This window comes from Heterocephalus glaber, unplaced genomic scaffold, assembly GCF_053883595.1.
Source record: "Heterocephalus glaber isolate CG9 unplaced genomic scaffold, H.glaber_assembly_v1.0 deba00001429, whole genome shotgun sequence".
In the NCBI taxonomy this organism is placed as follows: domain Eukaryota; kingdom Metazoa; phylum Chordata; class Mammalia; order Rodentia; family Bathyergidae; genus Heterocephalus; species Heterocephalus glaber.
Window position 1 is genome coordinate 34,013,495 of NW_028258294.1, and position 19,932 is coordinate 34,033,426.

At 50.7% G+C, this 19,932-nt stretch overlaps 1 protein-coding gene across 5 annotated transcripts; it reads right to left on the reverse strand.

Annotated features, from left to right (window-relative positions):
• Positions 1-704: 704 nt before the first annotated feature.
• Positions 705-19,715, reverse strand: Scn4b (sodium voltage-gated channel beta subunit 4). 5 transcript variants are annotated; one of them, XM_087212443.1, is made up of 6 exons: positions 19,514-19,715; positions 11,808-11,980; positions 10,614-10,842; positions 8,481-8,610; positions 7,642-7,670; positions 705-4,629 (listed from the first exon to the last, which is right to left on the reverse strand). In XM_087212443.1, exons 1-5 carry the CDS (start codon positions 19,572-19,574, stop codon positions 7,664-7,666), a joined length of 600 nt encoding a protein of 199 aa, XP_087068569.1. In that variant the 5' UTR covers positions 19,575-19,715; the 3' UTR covers positions 705-4,629; positions 7,642-7,663. The 5 variants fall into 5 exon arrangements, with proteins under 5 accessions (XP_087068569.1, XP_004856743.1, XP_021093450.1 ...); XM_004856686.3 differs by lacking the exon at positions 7,642-7,670 and having other exon boundaries at positions 19,514-19,713; XM_021237791.2 differs by lacking the exons at positions 7,642-7,670; positions 19,514-19,715 and adding an exon at positions 18,245-18,412.
• Positions 19,716-19,932: the final 217 nt, after the last annotated feature.

Consider the following 19,932-nt stretch of genomic DNA (forward strand, 5'->3'; position numbering starts at 1 on the left):
CAAAAAAAACAAAAGAGAGAGAGATTTGTGTAACATTTATTACAATATATTGGTATAATTGTTCTACCTAATCGCTAGTTATTGTCATTAATCTCTTACTTGCCAAATTTGCATATTAAACTTTATCAGTGTTGTGTATAGGAAAAAGTATAGAATATATACAGTTCAATACTTTCTGCAGTTTCAGGCATCCATTGAGGGGTCATGGAACATAGCCATTATATGTGTGTCCCTAAATCCTTCCTAAATCCTGCCTTATACTCAGCAGCTGGGAAACCCTTTCTGGAGTCTGGCATCCATTTGAAGCAAGTTTTTCCTGGATATAGATGCTAAACTGGGAAGGAGGGAGGTGGGGAGAGATTGGGGAAGGGAGTGGTATGGAATTTGGTCATACCAGAATCATTACAAAGGGTCATGAATACATGAAAGACCCTGGCATTGATTCCAATATTAAAGGGTTACCTTTCCAACTTCTCCAGAGAAGGTACCAAAATTAAAACAATCTGAATGCCTTTGAGTACTCCAGAAACTCCTAGGCATTTTATATGCATTATCTTGCCTAGACAAGTAACATTTTAGACACAAGCTGACTGAGGGTCAGAGAAGGTAAATTTGTCTCAATTATAGCTGAAAGGAACTCCTTGCCAGCTATATAGGTGCCACCCAACTCCCATTTATCCACAAAAGAAACCCCAAGCCCCAAATTATTAAACATAATTTTTATTTCATCCAGAGCAAGCTAAATACAATCCTACAATGCAAAATATGTTGTAGATAGTTTGAACACATCGATTCTGTGCTTGAACACAGGTCAGTGCTAGGTGAGTGCCTATCTGTACCTCCCAGAGGCACCCACAGACCTGAGGCCTCCCAAGGCCCATCACTGTATCATTTGATCTATAAAGTTATATAGGAAAATTGACTGTGTGTATTGTCATCCAAGCCAGAGGAATAAACCATATATAAGATAGTCAAAAGCACTGCATATCAGGTGAGAGGTGGAAAGGCAGGGACTCCAACCTGGGACAAAATAAGGTGCAGCAAGCTATAGGACTCTCACGAGAAGTCCTTCCTCTTGGCCCTTCCTCCCCTCAGCCCTCCAATGGCAGTTGACTTTAACAGTGAGACAGAGTCACAGAAAGATGGAATCCTGTAGCATTGCTAGTCTTCCCCTGTGTCTCTTGTCCTCCTCAGTCTAGAGCTCAAGCCAGTGAAGATGGTTCCTGAAATGTGCATTCTCCCCCATCATGAATGGTCCTTCCATATACAGCCCTCCCTCCACTCCATATTCACACAGCCGCACCTGGCACACATGTCCATATGCATACACCACATGCACTTCACACAACACACCCTCACCTCCTCACACCCCTGGCTCCACAAGAGTTGGCCAGCAAGATATATGGACACCCCATTAGTTCCTCTCCCAGGCCTCTCTAGCATTAATTACAGATTCATTCTGGCTGCCTTCTGCTCAGTTCCCACACAGGGAGAAAACCCCAGCCTCAAATGCAGTTCTTCTATTTTGAGGTCAAGGATAAGGCGCTTCAAACTTTGTCCTTGGTCTCACTGGTGTCATTGTCAGGGCAGTTGCATGTACCCAGGACTCCAAAGATCAACTCTGGAAATGCCCCTCTCTAGCGCAACAACTCTGGAAACTGTCTCCCCAGTCAGAGACCACCATTGGAGACTGGCATGCCCTAAGAGCCAGCTTGGGGAAAGTGGCTTTGTCAATTACACAACCTATATTTAGCTCAGTGGTTCTGCCACCTGCCTCCCAAGTGCAAGGTCCCGAGTTCGATCCCCAGTACCAAAAATAAATAAATAAAATTACACAACCTGTTACAAATCCATGCCAACATTTCTTCATGGGCATAATACTGGCATTGGGACAGGACATTCTTTATGGTGGGAACTAAGTTTAGTACTGTTAGTCCCTACCCACTAAATGCTAAAGGCATTGTAACAACCCAAAATACTCCTCTACAGTCCCAATCACCTCTTTTGAAAACCACCAAAGAAGAGCCATGTACAAGAAGTTTTAAGCATGAGTTGGAGTTAAGGTTTTTAACACTGCAAAGACTAAGGAATTCCAAAGGGGAAAAATGGCTGGAGTGTGTGTGTGTGTGTGTGTGTGTGTGTGTGTTTGTGTGTGTGTGTGTGTGTGTGTGTGTGTTTTGTAGGGATGAGATACAGAGATGAGGATGAGACCATCTTGGAATAATGTGTCCAATTATAAATCCTGCTTTCCAGGTGCTTTTCAAGCCAAAATTAGAAGCAAAACTCGCCAAGCCTCACGACAGTCCAGTGAGGTAGGTTAAGTATTATTACACCCTTTGGATAGATGGCAAAAGCTGAGCACAGAGAAGCTGCATGGCCCGTCTCTACGGTATCAGTAGACTGGGAAAGAGAAGAGGATGGCATCTTCCTCTCTTGTTCCACACGCCTTGGGGACCTCTCAAGAGAGCAAGAGGAGCCCTACAACACTCTGTCTCTTCAACTGCTGACGCTGAGAAGGGAGAAGAAAGTAGTCTTGCACAAATGCAGCTAGAAGTCTTCTGAATGGCTGGGATCTCTCATTTTTCTGCTCTCAAAGCCAGGGAATTCTGAACCCCAGCCCAGGATGGGTTTGGGGTGAAGGACAGGAGGATAGGAGGCAGATCAGAGGGGAGATTTGCGATCCCACCAGCTTGACCAAGGAACATGGCCACAGCCATGAGAACATTCAGGTGCTGCTATTCCTCAGCCTTCTCCAACTTCCATCCCGAGAAGCTTGAAGCTGCATCTGGGCAGGGGGAGCCCTGAAGCAGTCCCCATATACTCTGGGAGAAAAAGGGCTCCTCCTCTCCATCCCTCCTTGGTGCCCAGAGGACAGTGTAGCAAATCCATAAGGGAACAAGGGCATGGGAGCAGATGGTAGAGACTCCGTTGCTACATCTCCCATGTCCATCCCACACAGACCCACACAATCAAACCCATCAGGAGGCCCCACTTCCAACACTCTCATATCTCCCTGTCAGGGTCCCAGATGGAAGCACTGGGCAGGTGTCTCCAGGTCTCAGTCCCTGGCCAAGGGGCCACCAACAAGACAACTTCATGGCCTCCTCCACAACCTTGGGAAGGGTAAGGCTGGGGAACCCCTGCCACATCACATTGTGCAGTTAGGTCAGGGAAGATGGGTTCGAAAGGATGGGAGAAAATGAGGGCAGGAGGTGGGACTCAAGGAGCTAAGGCACAGTCCAGCCCCACATTCAAGGAGTATGCAAACCAGTTCTTCAGCAAGCAGAAAAAAACGTGGGTCCCTTCTCCCCGCTCCTCCAAAAACCCATCATAACACAAGGGGAGCCTACTGAGTAGGAAGCAGCTAGAAAACCTGAGGGCTCTCTCATCCAAGGAAGAGGGTCCTGAGGCAAAGGCAAACCCAGGGCTGGGGGATGCACAATCCTGGGCACAGGGACAAAAGCATGATAGAGGGGCACCAGAAGAAGAGCAAGCCAATGGGAGGGCATGGGAGGTGGGAGGGAAGAGGGTGCAATCTCTCTAGCAAGATGACACTCCCCGGTGTTTCATGGGAAGAGAAAGAGCAGGGGAGTCAGGCTCAGGAGTGCTAGAATGGCAATGGTCCTGCCATGCCAAGGAGAGGGACTGCCAGGATTGGAGGCCTGGGGTAGGCATCCCAATGGCCAAGAGGCCCAGGACATTGGCTTAACCACCTCTGCAGCCCCATTCCCCAAGACAAAATGCTAAGAAAGGCATAGGTAGCACTCCAGTGCTCCAGAAAGGATTGAGGGGCCCCTCCACGAGCCTCTCAGCAACCTGGAGGACCTTGGCTAGGTGGGCCAAGATCTCTCAAGACCAAGGCAGCAAGGCCTAGCTGGGAAGGATTTAGAAACACAGAGGAGGGGGCAAAAAAGGGAGATGGGATAAGGCAGAGGCACTCCAGCGAGGCAGAAAGGGAAACTTCCCACTTGAGGGCCTGTGGGAGACCAGGTCTCTTAAAAAGCCCAGCTTGCCTCTCCCTGTGTGCCCTCTCCAGCAGCTCCTTCCCCTAAATCTTCTCCTGAGTCCTCTAGTACACTCCCCACCTTCAAAAGAGTTTCCTTCTCCACATAAGGCTCCTCCTTCACCCCATCTCCAGGGTCCAGCATCTCGGGCAAGCCCCACTGACCCCCCAAGTCCCTCCTGCAGAGAAAACAAAAGGAAAACCAAGGAAGAGTTCACTCAGGATGGGGAGCCTGAGAAAACCCCATTTTCCAGGTGTTGGGGGACCAGCCCTCAACAACATCCCTACCCCTCCTTTCCTGTTCTGACTTCCACAGGCCTCATTCCCTTGTCAGCCCTTGTCCCTGGGAAGCCTGGCTGGGGAGGGGGCGGAGCAGGCCAGACAGGACCCCAGTTTCTCCCTGCCAGGAAAGATTACAGTTTGAGCCAAGCAGCAGATGTCTCAGGCACATGGGTTCTATGGACAGGGCTCAAGCATCAGTGTCATGGTCAGAAAGCAAGGCTCCCTGTGCTGCTTGGCCCAAAGCAGGGCCTCACACTTTTGTGGGTGGCTTTTCTTCTGCCTTGGAGCCTGGCAAGCCATTCTCTGTGTTGTCGTTTCCTGAGGAACTCACAAGACACTCCTTCCTGGAGAGGGAGAGAGAAAGACACGGGTGAGGAAAGTAAGGGATGAATTGGGGAGGGAGATGTGGCCCCCTGAGCTCAGCCCTGCACCCACTCCTCAGCCTCCTAAGAGATAAGGTAGCAAAAGACCAAGTCACCTAACATTTCTGTACTTCAGGTTCCTCAAATGCAAAATAGACATCACAATGACACTGTCTTCATGGGGTTGCTATGAGGAGTCAGGGCATTTAGAAAGGTGCTGGCATGGAGAAAAGACTCACTAAGGCCACCTGGTTGTCTAAACACAGCAGAATCTGAGGGGCAGTGGGCACAGTTCCCAGAGGCCAGGTCCGGGCTATGCCACCCTGGGGGAAGGGTGCAAGCCAGCAAGGAGTATGCTGAGGTGACAAAGCTCCTCCCCACCGGGCCTGGTGGACCAGAGGTAGGAGAGCAAGGGTCACAGAGAGAGAGCAGGCAGAAAATGTGGCCTCACAGTGGCACATCTGGGCAGAAGGTGTGTCTGGCCAGGGCAGAGACAGAGAAAGGAGAGTCAGATAGGATGGCACCGCCCAGGGGCTGCATCACCTCGACTGTGCTGGCCGCATGGGCTCCAATTTGAGTCTTCTCGTCTTCCACAGCAGGGCCCAGCCTGGGTCTCTTGCTTTTTGCTGTAATGCAGGCTTTCCACAACACTCAAGGGACATCCTCAGGCTTCCCTGGGGCCTGTCCCCTGCCCCTAACCTCTCCTCACCTGGGCCCTGGGCCCCCATGGCAGTCTTGTTGATCATGCCAGGGACCTACAATTCCTCACCAACTTCCTGCAGCCAGAAGGAAATTCACATGCAGTCTGGGCTCCCAGGTACCCAAGGGTCTGTCCCCAGTCCTTTCTCAGACTTTTTTCTTCCTGTTCCCCACAAACCCCATTGTTACAAAGAGGCTTTGTTCTCCAGACACATGCCCACTGCCCAGACCTTCTACCTAGTTCTCAGCTTCCCCCATCTGGAACACTAGCCCCTCACTCTCCCCAGTGATGAAATTATAACCACCATGAATACCCAGCAGACCTTAATATCACTTCTGTAGCAGCATTTTATTGCACCTTTTTGCAGGAACTGATCCCTTGCACTATGTGGATTAGAGTACACATTGTGTCTCCTTTACTGAAAGGCAGAATCTTATGCCTTTCAGACTGTCCCACAGCACCTAGCACAGTGCTTTGCCACCAAATAAATGAATGAACTCTAGATATGCCCAATGAGTCAATAGGCTATGGTGCCAATGGTTTTAAGGTTGAAGCCAAATCAGTCATAGTTCAAATCTTAGCTAATAGCCTTTAACTACACTGAGTCTCACTTTGCTCCATTGTAAAATAAAAATGGAAATATTGTATAAAAATGCCTGATAGAGTACCTAAAGCATGGTAGGCATTCGGTAAATAACAAGAAGAGTTATTGTTATAGTTTATATCTGGATGTCACCCCAAAGCCTCATGGGGTGGGGCTGGGGAAAATGATTGGATCATGGGTGTGTGATACTCATGGATTAGTTCACTGATGAGTTTGTGCTAACATGGCGTTAGGAGGTAAAGCCTGGTCGGAGGAGGTGGGGCACTGGGGGCGTGGCCTGGAAGGGTCAATCCCCGACCTCCTCCCTTGATCTCTCTTCTTCCCACCACCATGCCATGAGCTGTTTCTCCTCCACCATGTTGCCAGCCTGAAGACTGAAGCCTCTACAAACTGTGCACCAAAATAAAACTTTCCTCCTTCAAACTGTGGGTGTCAGGGTATTGTGTCTCAGCAATGAGAAAGGAGCTAAGACAGTTACTATCTGTAGCAATCTGGTCTACCAGTGTCCTAGCAAGAAAACATTTAGCATGCCTTTTTTTCTTTTTCTGTTTGTTTTGGTTTGCATTTCTGTTTTGTGGTGCTGGGGATGGAACCCAGGTGCGTGCCAGGCAACCACTCTGCTACTGAGCCTGACACCCCCACCCCAGCATGCTCTGTAGCCCCAAAGGATCACCATTGTAAAACCATATGTTGAAAAACTTATCCTCCAGCTTTGCTCACCACTGGCAGTAGGACTGGTTATTAACAGCAAAGCCTGGCCAGCACCTAGCACAGTGCCTTGCACACAGTACCTCAAAAATAGCTACCAAATAAATGAATGAATAGGATATGGTGGAAGTGATTCTAGGGTTGAAGTCAAATCAGTCAGAGTTAAAATCCTAGCTCTATCATGTACCAGCTGTGTGGCAAGCTCTGTCCCTCTGAAGATTGCCAAAATGCTCAGAGCCTCTGGCCACAGGGCAGACAGACCACGCCCTCTGGAATTCCTTATCTCTACCAAGGGCCTGGAGCCGCTCCCTTAGTGTCCCCTCCTTGTCTTCTGCTTCCTTCCCTTCTCATGGGGAAATTTCTGCCCTTTCCATCTAGACTCTCCACACAGCAGAGGTGGCAAGCAGGGGCAGAGCAGTTCACTCCACATCTCCGAGTTGCCATCACCCCTCTGCTCCAATGACAGGCACCTCATCTCCTGCCTGCTCCTGGCTGTGTAAGATTCACCGCCTGCTGCTTTGAAGCCTGCCCAGCACTATTCTATAAACTCTGGGCCTGAGGTTTGCACTCTCTGTCCGTGCCCATCCTTCCTCTCCTCCCCCTTATAGATGTTTACTTTTTATGATGCTGGGGATGGAACAGGTCCTTGAGCTTACTAGACAAGTCCTTTACTACTGAGCCATTTTTATAGCAGAACTTAGCCTAGGGCTTCTTGGAAGGCCCTATGAGCCTTTTTTTTTTTAACTTTATTTTTATCTCCCTATTTGAATTTTCAGAATTTCACAGTAAGAGATCTCTATCTCCCTAGAAAGGTCTTCCCATTTTAGAGTTTCTGTACATGGACTTTCTGTACATGGACTTTCTCTGATTTAAAAATTAAAAAAGCTTCTTGAGTCCTTTAGTAGGTCCTCAGGGCTGGTGGTACAAATGGAAAGAGAAAGGCTGATGGGCTGGGATGGAAGAAAAAGTGAACTGTACTCACGTTCCTAATGAAGTCAGTGTATTCAACAGCTACACATTGGGAAGAGAAGAGAGGAAGGGAGATTAGGAGAGGGGCTGAGAGACGGAGACACAGTCATGGGGGAACATAGACAGGAGTGGGATTCAGAAGACAGGGAGGACAGAGGGGTGACTACAGGCAGACTGTGGGAGGAGGGGACCACAAGCTGAGGAGTGGTGGGCTGGGGAGGCACAAGTAGTGCAGCTAGAAACAAAGGAGTTGATGGGCCTGGGATTTAGCTCAGTGGTTTCGCCGCCTACTGCACAAGCGCAAGGATGGGAGTTCGATCCCCGGTACCAAAAAAAAAAGAAAGAAAGAAAGAAAAAGAAACAAAGGAGCTGAGCGTCACTTCCTTCCTTCCATCTAACTCTAAACAGCACCCAATGCTTATTCCTGCTTCCATAATCCTAAGACAGGTAGAAAACAAAATAACAAAAGCCATAACAAAATAACATTGCCATGCCCAAGGTGAGAGTACAGGCACTTTAAAGCACTGGCACCAAGGGAGATTCAGTGGGAGACACCTGAAGCCAAGGTGTCTGGCGACCTCTCAGTTCTGAAAGGCTGAGTATCGATCCTCTCTTCCCTCTTTTTCCTGTGCTGCTGCTACCTTTGACCAGTGTGTAGTACTTTTCTGTTGCCCCAGCACCTTTGTTGACATGGTCTGGCCCTGAGCACAACTTTCCATGATCTTCAATAAACGTAACTACTTACGACTTACTACTGGGTGTACACTTGGTAATTCTTTCCTTGTACACAAGAACCTGTATTACTGGCCCGTTCAACTGTAACACAGGAATGTGCATGGGAGGTCAACTCACTTCTTCTCTCGGGTCTTCTTGAGGATGAAGGCAATGAACTTCTTCAGCACTAGGATGAAGACCAGGAGCCCGATGACCCCGCCCACCACACTCAGGATGATGAGCGTCACCGTATTGTCCACTTTTTCCACTGTGTAGCCAGAGTAGGGAGGAGAGGGTAGGAAGAGGAGAACAGGGGTCACCTGGAGCCATCACCAGGGCAACACAAGGGCTGTCAGGCATGGAAGCAGGAACATGGCAGCCACCCTCCCAGCGCATAGCCTCCCACACTCACACACAAGATCAGGGATAAATCAGAATTGGAGTTCACAACAGCCAGGTTTGGGTCACAACTTAACCCAGAAATTTGGCTATGTGAAAACTGCATTGCCTCTCTCTGTGCAAAAGACTTCTTCAGAGGGCTGGGGATTTAGCTCAGTGGTTCTGCCACCTGCCTTTCAAGGACAAGGTCCTGAGTTCAATCCCCAGTACCCAAAAAAAAAAAAAAAAAAAAAAAAAGACATCTGAAGAGAAGAGAAGAAGGAGAGAAAAAAGAAAAAGAAAAAGAAAAGACATCCTCATAGCTTCCTGTCTTACTTCCTTCAAATGTTGCTTTTTTCAGCAAGGCCTTCCCTGGCTACCCTACAAACACCTATCTTCCTTTGCTGTTTTTTGTTGTTTTGTTTTGGTTTGGTTTTTTGGTACCAGGGATCAAACTCAGGACCTTCTGCTTTCGAGGCAGGCAGCGGAAACCACTGAGCTAAATCCCCAGCCCTTGTTTGCTTCTTTTTTTCCCCACAACATTACCCATGTTCTTCATACAATATAATCTCTTTATTTTGGTTTGGGTTTTAGGTTCGGGGTTTTTGAGACAGGGTCTCACTATGAAGCCCAGGCTGGCCTCAAACTCAATCCTCCTGCCTCAGCCTCCCAAGTGCTGATATTACAGGCATCTTTTTTTAATGATATCACTCACTGACTAGAAGAGGACAGCAATCTCCTCCAGCAGGAATGTGCCTGTCTGGTTCACACTGCAGCCCTCACACCTAGAACAGCATCCACCACTTGCAGGTACTCAGTAAGTACTTGTTGATTACATGGACAAAGGAGTCTAAAAATGGAGAGAAGAGCTTGAAGGGACTTTTTGGGGAGCAGAGGAATTAAGGTGAGTGAGAGCATCTAACTCAGTGCCTGGCACCCAAAACACTCCACCAATATTGTCCCTTCCCTCCTCTTCCCCCTAAAAGGCTAAGCACAAAAGAGAATGACAGAAACTCAGACAGACAGGAAGAGGTGATACCATACTCAGATCTGACTTAGGCGACTTCAGGCTTAGAAAAAGCTGACTTTGGCACAACCAAAATTGAACTCCCAGTGTCCCCCTCTCCAGGCACTCTGTATCATCCACACAAAAGGCAGCAGAATCCAGATCCTTGAGCAGTTCCCCATCCCTTTTCCTTGGTTCCTGTGCTGCCCCAGCCTTCCAGGATCCCTGCCCACCACAAAGCCCAGCCTAACTTTTCCTACTCTGTTTATCACCCTCTGCTTCTCTAACCATCTCCAATAGTGGGGTCATGTGACCACCTGGCTCCTTATCAGAAACCCTGATGGTCTAACTGGCCCACCTCTGTCAGACTTCCATCCCCCAAGTAGGAGATAAGCTCCCGGAAGGGAGGGAGCCTGTCTCATTCCATCTACCCTGCAGGTTTCTCTACTGACATATGCATATTTCAGCTATCTGTGTGTGTCTTCTGTCCTACCCTAAACTAAACACTCCTCAAGATAGAACACTGGATCATAGCATTTTTTGGTATGACACTTAATATTCAGGCATAAAACACAAACTGCAGCAATGATCAATGTATACAGAGAGAGTTTGGTTGGCTACTACCTGCTCCCAGGTAGCTCCTCTAACCCTTAGGACAACCCCAGCAGAATGCAGCCACAGTCCCATCTTACAGGCCTGGAAAACAAGGCTCAGAAAGGCTGTGTATTTCACAGGCTATTCAATAGCAGGAGTGTTCAACTGAATTCTTCTAGCTCCCAGATATAATTCCAGTAATTCTTGAAAGTGTAAAGCAAAAGAAAGCACCAGTATAGCAGTGCTTCCAGGTACTTCCCACTCTACTGCCCATTCCTGGTCCCCATGCATACATTTATCAACTACTTGGAGGATGATGGTGGCCTGATGCTCGAGGTCCTTCTCCTTGGGGTTCCTCACTCGGCAGGTGTATTTGCCCGAGTCACTGAACTCCAGGTCCCTCAGCAGAATGGATATGTTGTTCCGCTTCTCCTTAGTGGTGCCCACCAGAGTGATTCGGTCATCATCTTTTAACTTCAACTTGGGATCAGACTTCTCATTCTTCACAATCCCTTCTATAAGCTAGGAGGTAGGCAGGAGAGAATGAGAGTAGTCATGGGTTATGACATCTCTTCAGCCCCACCATGGGTGCCTGTCCTGTCTGGGTCCAGGAAGTACCTGCAGTGTGAGAGACCTAATCCCCACTGGTCTCCTCTGCCAATGTCTACAGCTCCACCTGTCTAACCTGAATTTTGCCCAGTTCCTTTTAGTAAAGTCCCCTGGAATGCAGCATGCTTCTTAGTGCTCTCTTCATAAAAGCCTTTTACATAATGACCTGCAAATACATGGGCTTCCCTCTACTTTCCACCCAGCATTTCTGAATCCATGTCCCCTCTCTGACTTAATTCTAGCCCCCAACCTAGAACTGGATCAGTGCTACAGCTCTGTCCATCAGCATCCTAAGGGGTCTGTATTTAACTCCATCCCAGCACAGCTTGGGCTCTATGGCTTCTCTGTGTTACCTGAGAGCAGACCCCTGCTGGATTGCAGAGAACTCAGTACACACCTGTTGGCAGACTCACCCCCACCCCACCCTAACCCACTGCTGCTCTTGCAGCCACCCTGCTCCTCTCCTATTGCCTGTCTCCTTCCTTCCAAGTCCAACCTCCTTTCCCTTCCCTCATTCAGTCTTCTCATTCTGTCTCCAACCCTCCCAGTGATCTTTCTCTCTCTCGTCTGTTCCATTAAACTATGAATTTTCACACAATCGATCCTAGTTCCAGGTATTTCCTAAGACCAGACAGAGGACACTAGCCAAGAATTCCAACAGGCCCCAAGTTCTGTCAACACTACCTAAGTATCCCTCCTACTCAAAGCCTGTCTGGAAGGAATACTTGGAGATAGGGTATCAAAAGGTGGGTTCTGGGGGCCATCACAAAGGGGCTCTGCCAGAAGGGACCAGAACTTGGAATGGGAGCCATGCATGGGAAAGGGGCTGAAAAGGGAGAGAGGATCTGGGCTGCCCTGTCCCTCTCGCCACAACTTACAGTTTTGAAAGTATCACTGCTATTGTAGGACCACCAGAAGCGGAGGTCCTCGAAGCCAAAGCAGCTGGAGAAGGTGCAGGGCAGTAGGATCTCCGTACCGTTGACAGCGTAGATGGTGGTGGCCTTCCCCACAGACACCTCCAGCGACAAGGACATGGGAAGCAGGAAGAGACCTGTGTAAGGGGCACGGCCTCCCTTAATAAAACTCCAAGGGAATCTCCAGGCTGCGGAGTCGCTTGACCAGGCAGGGAGGACTCTGTCACTCTCAGTGTCAACTTCAGGAGGATGGTGTCACTTGACACCACCTGGGCCACCCCCTATAATTCTCCACCTCTCCCCATCCGTGGGATTCAATTCCGGCTCTTCAGTTGTCCTTGTGGCACTCCGGATGACCACCAGGGGTCACCCCAACCCAAAAAAAGAAGGATCTGGGCGTTTTGTGGAGAATCCGAGCCCCCGCCCCGTCCCTCACCTGGAACCGGTCCTTGAGTGCACCCAAGTAGAGCGGAGTGGACGCCCTTAAGTGTGCGTGGAAATTTCCCCTAGAACTGGGCCGCTTCCTCCCCCTCCTCCCCCCCTCCTCCTCCCCTTCCTCCCCTTCCTCCCCTTCCTCCCCTTCCTCCCCTTCCTCCCCTTCCTCCCCCGCCCTCCTCCGGTTTGCCGCATTCAAGGGTGGGGCATGGGAGCGAGTGGGTCCCGAGGGCGAAGCCCCGGAGGCTCAGGGACTCCTCCGAGGTGGACCTTACTTGGCTATCTGAGTCCAGCACCTTCTGGCTACCCAAGGAGATCCTGACAACAAGAAGACAGACCGGGCCGGGATGGAATAAGGGGTAAGGCTTGAGAACAGCTTGGAACCGGCAGCCCAGAGGGCCAGGCAAGCACCGCAATGGAGAGAAAAAGGAAGAGGGCAGAGACACGCTGCGGAAGCAGATTCGGGATGAACTGGAAGACACGCATATAGAACCACCGTCCTCTCCTGATCCCGAGGAGCCCGGCCTCTCCAGGACTCCCGGCGGCCACGCTCCGCCGGCTTAGCCCCCGGAACCGCACCGGTTCCCCCTCGGCTCCCGGCGCCCGCTCCGTAAAGCACCCGTGCGCGTCGCCGAGGCGGGCGGGGGCTCTCGGCCCCTCCTCCTGAGCTCTCTAGGGGGACCTGGCCTTCCAGGCCCACACTCTCCTCAAGGTCGGGGGGGGGGGGGGTGTCCCTAATTGGCGCTTAGCTCTCCTCGCCCAGAGGGGAAAAGAGCACCTTCTCCCAGCCTCTCCGGTGTCTAACTTAACTCCCTAGTGCGGCAGCACAAATCAGTTTCCTCTTGTCTTACCCACAAAAGAGGCTGATGCTTGGTGCTTCTGAGCAATGCTTTCTGAATGACAGAGAAGGAGCTCCAGGAAGAGCTGGCGGCCCTACTCCTGCTAGCAGAGGTCCCCTCGCCTTTTTGGAGTCTGGTTTTGGAGGTAGAGTGCTCGAAGCCCACCCACCAGCACAGAAATCAACCCCATGGCCCAGTAATCCACTCATGACCCCTGCCACCGTCCATAATAGCAGTACTAGCTGATTTATTGAGCATTTACCATGGGCCTGCCACATTCTATCCTCACACCCCTCTTAGGAGTGCTGTGCTATTATAGATCCATATTAGAGGTGAAGTTAGGCAACTTTCCTAAAATCAACGAGAGAGATGCTTCCAAACAACAAGACAATACCTCCTTATATCCTGAAATAGCCAGCTTTTTCCCCCAGGGCTCCTATTAGTGCTGCAAAGTTAATTCGTTGAGCCCACATTTAGCCAGGCATGGTGGCATGTGCCATACCTGTAGTCTCAGTTGCTCAGGAAGCTACAATGGGAGGATCACTTGAGTCCAAGAGTTTGAGTCCAGCTTGGGTACCAGAGCAAGACCCCAGTGTCCAAAAAAGAAAGTGTCACATTTAGCCCTCACTCTTTGGTCAGCTTCTGGATGCCAGGAACTGCTGCAGAACTGTGTGGTTTTCAAACATGAAAGGGCATCAAAATGGCCTGGGTGACAGGTGCAGGTAGCTGGGCCCAGCCCCTGGAGCTGCTGATTTAGGAAGTCTTCCTTGATGCTAGACAGGTGGCATCTCAGAACAAACTGGGCAGGGACCACATCTTGAGAACCACTGGGCTAAAGGACTTAAACATATTAATTCTAACTAGAATGCCAAAAGGTAGGTATAATTTTTTTTCTCATTTTATAGATGATAAAAATGTAGCTCAGGGCCAGGGATTTAGCTCAGTGGTTCCAGCACCTGCCTCTCAAGCACAAGGTCCTGAGTTTGTTCCCTGGTACCAAAAAAAAAAAAAATTGTGCCTCAGAGAAGTTAAGTGACTTGCCAGGGGCCAATCTGGAACTGAGCACTTACTACATATAGGACAGGCGTTTTTTTATATGTCTCATTTAGTGCTTTTAATAATCCTATAAAATAGTTATTATTTTTATTCCCAATATACAAGTGAAAAATGGGCTCAAAGAGATGTACTTACTAAAGTTGCATACCTAAGAAGTAGGTAAATATCACTCAGAAGATCTAGCTTTTCACCTCTCCGAAAGAACAATTCTGTCAGGACTTAGTGCTCCTTGGAGCTCCCAGTGTTCCTTTTGCTTCTGCCCCCCTTAGCCCTTACTTCTCCCAGAGGCCTAGGGTCAGGACCCAGACACGAGATTCCAGTCTCCACCCTGGGGCTAGCACTGGAAGATGCCCTTCTGATGAGAGACCCCAGCTCCTTCCTCCCAGAGCCCCCGAAAAACGCAGATCGGAAAACCTCAGATCCAGGTTCGAAGAGGTGGACAGGGAAGCACTCAGGAAAAGGGACTCACTCCCTCAGGGCTCCAGGGAATACAGCAGCTGCCACTCCAATACTCATTTTCACCCTGGCCCAGGAACTAGAGTCCTGCAGAAGATTTCAGGGGCCAAGTTTTCCCTGCTGAACCCCAGCCACATAAGCTATTCAAGAGAATAAAAGATGCACATCAAAAAGGAAAGGCTTTGATTGCTTTAAATGGGGGGGGGGGTCCTGAATAGAAGTTAATGCTATTTTTTTAAGGTCTAGCTCACAACACTGTGCATTTCTGCCTAATGTGGATGATTTACCTCTAATACACTCAAGACTCTGAGCAAAACATTGTCATTCCCTCTATAGCCTGGAGGAGATAAATCTGGCAGAAATGATTTCCTCAGAGTGCAGAGCCCTGCCCAGATTAAGGCATCAGAGAAGGTGGACAAGCCTGGCTTCTACACCACACAGCCCTCCCAGCTGCGTGTCAGGAAGTCCAGGAAAGCTGTACTGCAGGGACAGGCAGGAGCAAGAGCAGGTGATTTCCCCCAGACACCCCTGAAGGCTGCTTAGCAGGATGCACAGCAGGATGGCCAGATCAAGAGAGGACTGGTCTGCAGCACTAGGCAGGCCCCACTCTGCCTTCTGACCTTGAGAAAGCCAGAGGTGCTATATCCTGTGTACAGCCCCTAAACCAGCACAGGGATGGCTATAAACTTTCCTACCTCCTGAGCTGTCAGGAAGCCAAAGCATGAGACTGTGAAACACAAGTACATTGGTGAGTAGGCACCTGCCAGTAGAGGAGAATGGTGTTTGAAAAGGGGAACAGGGCTATGCCCATCCCAGACTTAGATATAACCAGGGCACCCCTTGATTCCCTCAATGACCAGTGTCGGCCAAGAATGTCTCCTGGTTGCTCACACATTGATTTATACTTTCACCCTGTACCACCTCTTGGATTATTTCCATACGACTGTTTCCCTGAAGTAAAGGACTTGCTTTGCTTGGTCCTAAACTTAACCCTTTAGAATGTTGCAGGGTGTGTGTGTGTGTGTTTGGGAGTAAAGCCAACCCTCTTTTGGCACCTTGGGAGTAATGAACAAGTCGTTGTCCACCACCACCACCCCCCATCATGGACCTATGGAATTGGATTCTCAGCCCCCACAGCCTTCCTTTGCTTCACTGCTTAGTGACTTCAGCAGCCATTTCCTTGTCATCTTCTGAAGTCTCAGCCCCCTGCCACCCTCATCTGGATTCTGAGGGTTGTCCAAGTATAGACTCAGAATTCTCATATTTTGTCAAAGTAAAAAAGTATTCACCGGGCCTGGTGGTACACACCAGTAATCTCTGTGCTCTGGGAGGCTGAGGCTGGAGGATCACAAGTTGGAGCCCATCCTGGGTGATTTAGTGAGACTCTGTCTAAAAAATTTTTAAAAGCTGGGGATGCAGCTCAGTGAAAAGGCCCCCAGTACAGAACAAAACAACCACAACAAAACCAGCACTTGCAAATGTTATTAAATATTCACACTAGCAGGGATTTAACTGCAGCCTTCACACAGTCCAAGGCCAGCACCGGGTGGGCAATAGCCTTGCTCCACCCTTTCCCACATTCAGGGATCAGTTGCACCCACCCCGAGGCAGGAGGGAGAAAGAGGACAGGATGTCACCCACTCTAAGTTTAGCTCTGAGGGCATAGACCACATGGCAATGTGGCAAGCGGAAATTCGGCTGAGACACTTTGGCCTCAGGGGAATTAGAAAGCTCAGAGTTAGAGCTGGAAGACAGAAAGTGGGCCGAGGGCAGCAGGACAGGCCCCCTCCTGGGGTGGAGGCCCTGGGGGCTATGGGAGGCAGGGCTGGGCCCAGAGACAAAGGAAAGATTTCAGCTCCCTCTCCCTAGGCAACCTGCCTGTTTCCAGCCCACCCCCAGGAGCTTTGCAGGGATAGAAGCATGCCCTTGAGACAATGCTCAGGGACACTAGCTTTGCAAACAAGTCCAAACAGTGTGCGTGTCCCTCCTCTTACTGACCACTGAGCCCAAAGTTTGTGTTAGGCCACCCCATCCATGGCTTATGTGGCCATCCCCACATCCCCTAAAGGACAACCCCTGGGGGGATAGGGTCATGAGACTGCAGGCTACCTAACCAGGAGCTAGCCAAGCAGTCAAAAAGGCTAAGGGACTCAGCCTTCTTCTCTCTGTCCCCACAGTCCTGTACCTCCAGCACCTCAGAAAGAGAACCATTCTTTCCAGATCCAAACCCGAGACCTCCCTCCACATCTTTCCTCTCCACTTTTCCAGGAACTCCGAGCTTATCTCTGCCATATTTTTTTTTTCCTGAGTGGGACTGAACACCCTTTCCTTAATTGTATTCTCATTAAACAAGTTCTTAATAAATACACACCAAGGGAAAGAGGGGTGTGCAACACAGCATCCTCACAAGTGATAATTAAATGCAGATCACAGCAATTAAGCAAATCAGAGAACAAGGAAGGGGTGGGCACAACAGATATATTACCAGTTACATACTTAGGAAGAGACTGGAGCCCCATGAACTTCAGTTGCAATGATACAGCCTTTGGAATTGCTTCTCAGTTTAAGAAAATGGCATCTTGTCAAGTTGTCAAAAATCACTGTAGGGCCGGGGATTTAGCCCAGTGGTTCTATCGCCTGCCTCACAAGCGCAAGGACCCGAGTTCGATCTCTGGTACCAAAAAAAAAAATCAAAAAAAATCACTGTAGTCTGTGAGACTGGGTTTGATATGGCAAGAGGGGAAGAAGACTTCTGGGAATGTGCTGCTCCTGAAACAGTCTCCCTAGCTGTGAAAACAGCAGCACTGAGCCCCTCCCCAAAAACTGTATCCTTCCTTCCCAAGCCCCACAGCCTCATCCTCCAGCCCTAAGCATAATTCCTACTGACCTTCCCCTCACCAGACTTCTGGAAACTAGGAGGCAGCTCAGTGAGACAAGGGCTAAGAAGCCTGGATTCCATTCTATTTGACCATCAATTAGCCATGGAACCATGGGCAAACCACTGCCCCTGTCTGGGCCATGGCTTCCCCACTCTTCAGAGAGTTCTCTGCCGGTGCTGAGGTTCCCAGGGAACAGCTCCAGCTGGGTATCTGGTCTTTTCTGCATTTCCCCCACTGGACCAAGCTAAGAGCATTGCCTCTGTGAGGGCTCAATCAGTGGCTCTCTGGGCAAAGCCCTAAGGGAAGTCATGATGTTGTCCCTCTCCAGAGTAGAGGGTCAGGGGCCAGCAGGTGGGACCAGTTCTGGGGTCTGCGGGCCTCCCACCTACAAGTCACCCTGCTCTGTCCTAGGCTCCCAGAAGGGAGTTCAGGGATTAATCCAAACCTGCTGCAGTGGGACCCTGCCCCTACCCATTTACTCAGCGGAGCAGTCCCTGCAGGAGGTGGGGGCATGCACCTGGACAAACATACCAAGTCTGTGCCCCACTCCCACACACAAATGCACACATAGTTCCCAGTTCCCAGGCTTCCACAGAAGCCTAGTTCTATGAATATTCTAGCAGCCCACAGCCTGGCACCCCAACAGCCAACCAGGCACAGGATGCAGGGCAGCCCACGGCATAAAGCAGGGTAGTTTAATGACTTGATGAGTTTCAGTGCCTCAGTGACTCCTTACCTGGCCATGGTCACAGTGGTGACCAGGGCTCATCTGAGAGGCGATGATGGGAGATTCATATGGACAGGCACTGTATCCATCCCATGAAAAAGAACCTCGGGACCTCAGAAGCCAACTTCAATAGGGTCACTATGAAACTTGCAGGACATCTATGCCAAAAGGACAGAAGAAACGGTGTCTTCTATCCAGCTGCAGGGCTAAACAGTGGCTCTAAAGTAAGGAAATGCTCCAGCCTCCTCCACTACCAGGTACCCGCACACAGGTCTGCACACTTTACAGGTGCAGGAACAGCAGTGGCTTCCCATAGAGGCCTTTGTCCCCCTGCTTTCAGCACAAACACCTCTTCCATGTGTCCAATGGGGAGGGGAACGCTGCTAAAGCCAAACCTGGCAAACATAAACAGGAAGAGGTCCAGGTGCCAAAGATGGAGTCGGCTTACATTGAAGTTTGGCTATGATTTATGAGGAGATTACATTCTGGACTAACATCATCCCCTAATCTCAGAGTTTGACACTCAAAACTATCACGTGTGTATTAATAGATATTAATAATACTCTGTTCTCTCTGTGTCCCCTGGACAGGTCTCCCCAGTCCTCAGAGTCACTCCCAAAATGAAGACATGGCCAAGCCAAACAGGTTTTCCCTATGGGATCTCTGTAGGGAGAACAAGGCCCTTCTTAAAAGCTGGATTTGAATGGTCCGCCAAGCCCCTTCAAGCCCTTCCAGTATTTGGAGCGGAGCTGCAGGGACGGGACAATGGCACTGGAGAAGGTAGAGGGCTAGGAAACCTAGAAAAAGGACCCAGGAGGAAGGTGCGCCCCCTGCCCTCCCACTGGTGCAGGTCTGATGCCTGGGAAACAAGCGAACAGCTCCGGGCAGGGGTGGAAACCACCATCCTAACAATCCCGTGCAACCCACCTGGCATCCCCTAAACCCGAGGCCCAGACCTCCTCCCCCAGCATGCCAGAGCCTCGGAACTCCGGAGACTTCCACTGCAGCTTCAAACGCCTGGCGCTCCAGGCGCCAGAGGCTGCAAAAAAAATTGATCTCGAGACCGGCCGATGGGGTGAGGGGGCGCGCCTGGTCCCCGAGGAGCACAGCCTCTGACGGAGCCCGGCGTCCGGCGGGAAGACGGTGGGCACTGTGCTCATTCCTTGCAGCGCTCCAACACCCACCCGGACCCTGGCACCCCTCCTCTCAAGTGCCCCCTCCTGGGGTGGGTGGGGGTAGGATGAGGCGAGGAAAGAGACCAAGCTGGGGCCGTCTTACCCAAAAGCCCAGTGCTCAGCCATCTCGCCAGGGCTTTGCCTCGGTCCCCAGCCCCGGACATCGTCCTGTTCTCTGCAGAGCGCGGGGATGGGGACCTGGGCACCGCCGCTCCCTCCGCCAGGGGTCGGGAATCGGCCCCTTAGCTGCTGGGAGCTCTGCGCCGCCGGGCGGGGCTCGGGAAAGTTAGCGCGGAGAGAGAGGGTGGAAGGCGGGGGGGAGGGAGCGGGGCTGGAGGCTGGAGGAGGAGCCCGAGTCGGGGCGGGGCGGGGGCGATGAGCGAGCGCCGGGGCCAGCGAGGCTGCGCCTCTGCCCGGGAAGCGCTCCAGCCGCAGGAGAGGCGGTGGCCGCCGCTGGCACGGGGCGCCCCAGCCCGCTGGGCACTTGCCCGGCGCTCCTCTCCTCGAGTCCCAGAGCCCCTG

What these genes read in the sequence shown, in the direction of transcription:
- Scn4b (XM_004856686.3), bottom strand. Translation starts at nt 19,574, where the DNA reads ATGTCCGGGGCTGGGGACCGAGGCAAAGCCCTGGCGAGATGGCTGAGC. An exon ending in CCTCCAAGTAGTTGATAAAT is followed by an intron (nt 8,611 to 10,613) that starts GTATGCATGGGG and finishes CTGGCTACACAG; the next exon opens with TGGAAAAAGTGGACAATACG. An exon ending in AAGAAGACCCGAGAGAAGAA is followed by an intron (nt 4,630 to 8,480) that starts GTGAGTTGACCT and finishes CTCCCTCTCCAG; the next exon opens with GAAGGAGTGTCTTGTGAGTT.